Genomic DNA, 8,047 nt, shown 5'->3' with positions numbered 1-8,047 from the left:
GAACAAGACATTTTGTTATTGTGTTCATTCCAACATTTTAATAGATCTTCTCTTCTCTACTTTAATTTCAAGAGTATATATACTGAACAAAAAAAGAAACGCATAATCAGAATAATTTGAACTTCTAAGATTTCAGTTTAAACCTTGTATTATTAAGCGATTTTAAAGTGTGTTGTGATAAAAATCAATGTTGCAAATTGAAAAGTCAAGTTGATGTCATTTTCATTGCCCCCAAATTCAAGGGGCATAACAATATTGACTGTGCAAAGTCTCAGTGTTAGTGGATTTCCAATGTACGATATCGTGGGGGAATATCATCTCATTTTAGTCTCAGGCGAACAATGTATGCATTTTTATGCTGATTTTTCCATCCAGCAATTGTAGCAGCAGTTTTTACGGCCAATTCTGAGTGGCATGAGGTTATGAAGGGGGGGGGGGTGTCTGACGGTCCTGCCTGGTTGTGATTATCTGCGGATGGCCAGATAGTGGTCTTCAGACGTTAGTTTTAAGTTTGCAAAGCCCATTGATCTATTTCAAATACAGTTGCAACTTCCTGTTGCGTAGCTCCATTTAGTATCATCGTTAGCCTGGTCGTATTTATCTTTGTTAGGGCGTGGCATTGCAGTATTAACATTGCAATCAAACCTTAAATATGAGTTTAATAGAAGTGTTAAAAGTTTCTCTAAATCCACAATATCAATGAAAATAGACATTTGATTTAGAAGAAATCATGAAAAACACTACTTTCATAAACATGTTTAATCAAGGGAGATAATTCAACACTTGGGTTTTAAAACCCCATGTTGTCCTTTAAATAGGTCACAGGTATCCAATGATATAAAAAATAGTTGTTTCATGTACATTTTAAAAATTTCTTTGACGAGTAAAACAATATGCGTTTCTTTTTTTGTTGAGTATAAATTGCATTTTTAAATTCATGTCGATCGGGTTTCATTTTTGTTTATATCTAATTTCCAAATAAAAATACTTTATGAATTACTATATTTCTCGGATACCATGAAATAAATATTCTAATAATGCCCTCAGTAACGAAAACACTCACAAACTTATCAAATTCACAAAATATAACATCAGATATTATTTACAATACTTAAACATACTAAAATATTTTATTTTAAATTTAAGAAATGAAAGGATAAGGAAAATAGTGTGAACTAAAGAATCTATGATTGTAAATCTAAAACTTATGCTTTTTAAAACTGTCAAATGGTTTTACGTAAAAATGCCAATTTAGCATGGTAGACTACTTCTTCTGAAAGTGCGCTTTTATTGCCTTCGAACCAAAAGATTCGGTTGATACATGTAAATGCTCACCAGATTTTCTATAGAAATGGAATGATTTTTTGTACAAAATATCTACTCAAAAGACAAAATACCATATTCTTCAAATATAATGTTAATTTAAATACAGTATAATTTTGCATAAGTGTACAAATTTGAGATACCTTGACGTCGTTTGTATCTCCAAATTACCATAATGGCTAATATAATCAGGAAGAAAAGAGAAACAGTGACTCCGATTCCAGCTATTTCTCCTACGTTTACAGGTTCATCATTTACAGTTGTTCTTGTTGTATTAAAAGAGCTAGTGTAGTCAGTTGTCATATTCAAGGCTCCCAGTATGTTTGTTGATGCTTCTACTATTTTGGACCTTAAATCAAAACAATTTAATTTTTAGCTTCAGAATTGGAATTGCAATTGGTCTTCAAAATAAAATGGATGACCTGAAAAGTACAGTGCCACTTGTAAAGACGAATAAAGACCCCCATCGAATAATGACCAGGGTCATTTTTCGACAGCCAAAAATGACCCCCGGTCATTATTCGACGTAGAAAAATGACCCTTTTTGCCATAGAAAAAATGTCACCACCCTAAAGATTTGCAGAAACCACGTGAAGAAAAATGACCCCCGTAGAATTATGACTCCATGTTGATTAAAGCTGAAATGTGTAGGGGCAAAAGAGAAAATTAGACAAAGAAGCATATTGGCCAAAATGCTCACCTGAGCTTATTTTTTTTATAAATTGATGATATGTTGATCTCATAACATACGATTATAGCTATATTTTAAGGTCAATGCAATGATTCAGAATCCAAAGGAGTAAAAGAATTATCGAGCCTAAAGGGTTAGGTGAACATTGTTTTTCGATGGTGGAAATCATCTTACCGACAGAAAAAAATCAGCAGTATCATATATTATTTTATCCTCTGCTTGAAAAGCGGGAGGGTACATGTATATAGTGATTGGGATGTCCGTTCGTCTGTTACGCTTTAGGGTATCCATCTGTTATCCGCAACTCCTCTTATACATAAAAGATGTATTTGTAAAACAGCTATGCCCCTGTATGGCAACATAGCGAAAATTAAACTTTCCTTAAAGGCAATTTAATAAAATGGGACCAAAAGCAGGGTCTTCTTACAGGAAATACAATAGCAAACATGAAAGCCCTTGCACCACTTGTTCACAATTAATGGCTAAGAATACGTATTTGAGTGGTAGGTCAAACTCAAAGGTCAAAGGATCAAAGTTGATGGTTTCTTAAGAAAAGGTTTAATGTAACAAGGATAACCTTTTTGAAGTATGAGAGTTCTAGTATCTATCGTTTAAAGTTATAAAATCTAAGTTATAGCCAAAAGTAAATTAATTAAAACTTTGGCATTTTTGTGTAAAATGGGACAAACTCCAAGGTAGACGTCAAAAGGTCAAATTTGGTGGTACCCAGAGTAAGGTCTTTTCACAAGGAATGTTCACATGTACACATATTGAAAATTAAAGACAAAGCTACAATAAATGAAAACTTATGGTAGAGGTTAAAGTTTTTGCGGAGAAATAGACCGGCAGATAGACAGACAGACATACAGACGGACAAAAATGAAAATGTTTGTTCTGATTTTCATATTAAATTCTCTGAAAAATATACTCAGAACTGGGTAAAATAGTGGAGTAAAACAAGAATTAAGAAATGTAATGAATACTGTGTGCCAAATCAAAAGTTTATGTCTGCATGACTGTATAGTTTTTGCTTTAAAATGTGTGTTTTACACTAGCCTATAGCTTTACAGAGCATATTTTAGGTGTTATTCCAACCCCACCTAGGAGTAAGTTGATTATCAAGAAAAGCAACAACAATAACAAAAAAACCCTACCTTTATTTTTCTATAAGGGGGGGGGGGGGGGGGCAAAGAATAAGCTTAATAACAATCTACTTTTCTATTAATTTTCAATTGTCACTCTGCCACAATACTTTCAAGTATACCACCAACAACATTTTAGGTTCTAAATGATCATGATTGAACTTGTGTGAAGGCTTAACTTCATTTCAATATTTTATCTAGAGCCTCTTTCAGCTTTCAGTATTATTGAAAGGTATAGAGTTTTATTTATATTTTTGCTTTTCATTTTATTTTTGTTGGTTTTAATTTAACGTAATTTTTTTTTGTTTTTTTTTTTGTTTTTTTATTATTTTGGGGGTGGGGGGGGGGTAAAAATTTCCTATTCTCTCATTGTCAAATGGGGATTACCAAACTTATACCAGCTAAAAGTTGAAATGAAGGGAAAAATTATTTTTTAATAAAGAAAATTGGAACCTGATTGTTGCATGGTTTGATTTATAAAAACAAGTTGAATATCATTCTTTAAGCAAACACTATAAGGAAAAATATTTAAAAGAAATTTTATTTACTTGACAATTAAAGAATCTTTTTTCACTTAAAAAGGAGTCATTTTTCAATGGGGGTCAATTTTTTATAAGACTAGCATATAAAATAATGACCTCTAGGACACATTTACTACATAATATGATTTTTTTTCTACGGGAATGGGGGGGTGTCATTTTTTGTTGTTTGGTCGTTATTCGATTGGGGTCATTGTTACTCATTAAAAAAAGTGTGTATATTATTGCACACAAGAAGGTCACTGCTATTCGTATATTCTATCAACTGGAAATATTGACTACAGTGCGTTCCTTAATATAATGTTTGATACACAATCTTTTCCAACTTCTACCAAAAATTATCAATTGTTAAAAACCCTCTCTTTGATCTGAAATCGAGAGAGTCAAATACATGTATTACACATGCTTTTACCGACGTTTTGGCTGGCACGATCAATCGGTCAAGCGGGCTGTGTGCACATCTTAACTACGAGAGTATGGGATAGATGCCTAATAACTGTTCTGAAATCAAGCTTTGAACTCCTTCAGATAATGATTCTCAATCGAGTTTGACTTTATTTGATACAAGTCATATACATATTTTTCTAAATGAATCACTGTAATACCTCGGTCTGTCAATATAAATTTTTGGACACTTATATTTCTGTAGATATAGATTGTATGAAAACAGTTATGAGCAAATCAATCGGTTTCATGAAACTAAGATAAATTGTAAAGGTATTGATAATTTAAATGTCTTCTAATTCTTTTAATTCTTTCAAGAAATCTTTCAAGAAACAATTCTAATTTTCATATGGAGTGTAATATATCACAACTTACGCATTGCACGAGCTTTCTGCAATAAAACATCTTTCTTCTGTGTTAAGATGAAGACAAGCTGGATCTTTTTAGAAAAAAAAAATATATGAATTGATGTCCTCGGGTAATAAGTATATATATATACGAGGGTCATTCAAAAAATACGTAGACAATGTTCCTTATCATCACATTATTTTTACAAATCTTAATTTTAGTACATTTTTAAATATAAAAAGATATATTTTATAGATTTCTGAAGTTTCATGCTATTTGATTAAACGGAACTCATACTAGACAATTTTAAATGTAAGATGTTTTGTCACCACGGAGCACGGTCAAAAACAGTGTATGTCAAAAAGAACGTTAAAGAACATTTCTCAACTCACAGTCCCTTTTCATTTTATACATGGTTTGTATCGTATTCCTCATTCATTAAAACCTTTCCACAACACTTTACACCTAGTATGCTATCAATAATTTGAATATAATTTAAATAAGATTGTCAATGTTTTTAAATCCTTTACCATGAAATTCTGCTCTTACAGGTTCCGCAACAGTGAAGTGCATGTCACGTTTCATGACGTTACTAACTCTTTTGAAAAGATTTAGAACTATAATCTGTTTTTTGCAGAAAGCCCATCGCCAAATTTAAAGTCTTTACCCATCAAAAATTGTCTGTTCCATTAAAATACAGATACACGGCTCATTTTATGTATTTTTCCTCGTCTCTCCAGCATTTTTGGAGTTTGTTTTAAGAGTTTCCAAATGCAAAACAAAATTATTGCTACTCGCTGTTCTGTGACATCCTTCAACGTCATGATTTTTTGCTTTTTTAAATCAAGACTATCTGTCTGTAGAAATGGATATCTTTTAAACAAAGTAATGTATTACATTAACTTTTTGCTTTTGAAGAAATGAAACAATTTTTAATTTAAGCACGTAAATTTTATTTCATTTAAGGACAATTTTCAAGAGTTATGGCTTCAGATATGAAAAGTGAATAATCAGTCAATAACTCAATTTTGACCCTGCTCCGTGACCCCATTTTTGCTGTCTTAAATCTTTGATAATTTTGACAAACATAAAGATATATTCCAATTTCTTTGCTAAAAATATTTTGAATCTGTTGTTAAAATATATGTAACAATTTTGGTTTAAATATAACGTTAAATAAAGAAGTTTTGACAAAAGTCTACGAACCTACGAACTTTTTGAATGACCCTCGTATATATATATATATACATATATATATATATATATATATATATATATATATATATATATATATATATATATATATATATATATATATATATATATATATATATATATATATATATATATATATATATATATATATATATATATATATATATATATATATACTAAAATATTTGTGGATTAAATAATTTTATCAATCCTTACATTTATACAGGTCAATGCTTCTGAAATACTGTTTAGGACATCCCTCTGTAAAGTTAGTGCAGCTAATCTGGTCTAGAAATCCATTCCCTATCGATCTCAGACAGTGACCTGAGTAGAAAATATAAAGTTAATGGTTTTTGATAATTTCAAGATTGCAAAAACAAAGATTCTTTGCATATATACATCTAATTAATATAGTATAAGAATGTTTTTTTGCATTGCGTCAAAGACCATGATGACAACTGCGCTCAAAGTAAATAATACACGCTTACTTAGGTCATTTAAGCTACATGAATGGAATTTCCTTTGTACTCCTAAAGGGTTATTTGTGCAAACAACTACTTCTGTGTTAATGTTGACAAAATGCGTTGACCATTCACACAGCAAGGCCGATTATCGCTTACGCTGAGCGTAACTTTTGGCGAAAAACCCTTATTTAATTGGAAACATTACTGAAATTGATGATATGTTGGGTAGATGATTATGGGGAAGTATACTACAAATACCGATTCACTTATTGTTAAAAAATATTGGAACTCCAGGACAGGAAAATGGTGTGGAGAAATTAAAATGTACAGTGAACAGATGTAGAAGGTAATTTAAATGTACATAATACTATACTCTCATCATAATACTGATCAACATCATAAACTTGAAGTATCAACATATATATATGTTAAAGTAATATACGCCGTATGGATGCGATTTGTATGTGAAACAAAATGATTAAATGATTTGAAACACATAAAGTGTAATGAAAAAATAATATTTCCACAAAATTTAACTATAAAACTCGTTGTAATAACAGAACAATAAAGCAATATCTGCAATCAAGAATTCAGTCTTTTCATGAATATTGATAAAGGAAGTGCGTAAATAGTAGGTCTAAATATAGACACGTTTGTCCACGGGAAATTATAGACAACGAAGCACGTTGCATTTTGACAACGATTACTAATAAAAGGTTTATATGCGTCATAACAGAGTATAGATGGTTGATACTGATTACATTTAAAGATAAGTTATATTAATAGTAACTCGCCATCTACGTCAAAAAGTGAGTTGTATCTCAAAGGGCTTACCTCGTTTTCTTGACGCCGTGTTTGTTTATCAATCTAAAAGTAGCGACGGCGTCACGTGGTGGATTCACTTAAAAATAGACATTCTTCTCCTTGCAGGATAATAAATAATTATAATTTGATAACTTTATTACGAATTTTATTTAAATGGTGTAATTTTCAGGATTGTCGTAACTTTTATTGGTAAACAAAATATATAAATTTCAAGCCGTATTTTAAAATGGCGCACATTATAGCGTATATTACTTTAAAGGAACAAAATGGAATTTATTTGCTCTAAACACCTTTGTAGAACTAAACACTCGAACATGTAGGATCTCAGCCAGAATCTTAAAGAATGACAATGGACAACCATAAAAAGGAATATTAACCTTAAACCACCGTATTTCAACGAGAACAAATTAAAATGACCACTAGATTCAAACGCTGATACAAACATCGCCCATTATGATATCAAAGCAAAGTAAAAAAAAAAAAACAAATCTACATGTATGACTCAAGGATAAAAAAAGTAAACGTATCAGTTTGTAATATAATAGTTTATGTCCATAGATCTAAAATCCAAGATTATATCTGAAGAACTGACTACCTTTCTGGTAAATTCCAACAATTGTTTTCGTATAACAGAACTCTATTAAGGCTGTGAGGTTTTGGTTTGGGACACAGACATAACGACTCCGTCCATATTCATCTTCACTACAGTTCAGTCTGGTAGCTGCCTCAGTTGTCTTCTCCTGACTTAAAGGACAGGAATCCACCACAAATTCAAACCCATTGTATGACATTCTGGCATCTATATATAAATATATTGTTTGAAATATCTTTAGGATTCCACTGCCATTGCATATAAAATGTTAAAATTTCAAATACCACATTTATTTTAATTTAATACTTTTTATCATAAAGGCATATACATGTAGAAATTTTGGTACATCCGAAAATATTAAAATCCACTTGAAGATAGAAATTTCATTAAGTGTTGCAACTGCAAAGTTTTTATATGTTTAGAATGACACATTCTTTTACGTGTAAAATGTACAACCAAACTTC

General features: G+C 30.9%; 1 protein-coding gene across 1 annotated transcript; it reads right to left on the bottom strand.

The window, feature by feature from the left end:
* Positions 1–1,331: 1,331 nt before the first annotated feature.
* On the bottom strand, positions 1,332–7,784 carry LOC134257599 (uncharacterized). Its single transcript, XM_062740186.1, has 5 exons — positions 7,587–7,784; positions 5,919–6,026; positions 4,515–4,578; positions 1,495–1,672; positions 1,332–1,343 (listed from the first exon to the last, which is right to left on the bottom strand). Exons 1-5 carry the CDS (start codon positions 7,780–7,782, stop codon positions 1,332–1,334), a joined length of 558 nt encoding a protein of 185 aa, XP_062596170.1. The 5' UTR covers positions 7,783–7,784.
* Positions 7,785–8,047: the final 263 nt, after the last annotated feature.

Source organism: Saccostrea cucullata, unplaced genomic scaffold (assembly GCF_032062105.1).
Source record: "Saccostrea cucullata isolate Sc308-1 unplaced genomic scaffold, CSIRO_AGI_Scuc_v1 ctg1949, whole genome shotgun sequence".
NCBI classification, from domain to species: domain Eukaryota; kingdom Metazoa; phylum Mollusca; class Bivalvia; order Ostreida; family Ostreidae; genus Saccostrea; species Saccostrea cuccullata.
The sequence above is the reverse complement of the archived record's forward strand: the minus strand, read 5'-3'. Positions and strand labels throughout refer to the sequence as shown.

Bases quoted from the DNA above. Each gene is read 5' to 3' on its own strand.
- LOC134257599 (XM_062740186.1), bottom strand. From the start codon at position 7,782: ATGTCATACAATGGGTTTGAATTTGTGGTGGATTCCTGTCCTTTAAGT. The intron at 6,027-7,586 runs GTAGTCAGTTCT...TTTTCTACTCAG, and splicing joins TGTTGGAATTTACCAGAAAG to GTCACTGTCTGAGATCGATA. The intron at 4,579-5,918 runs GTAAGGATTGAT...TTTTCTAAAAAG, and splicing joins AAGCATTGACCTGTATAAAT to ATCCAGCTTGTCTTCATCTT.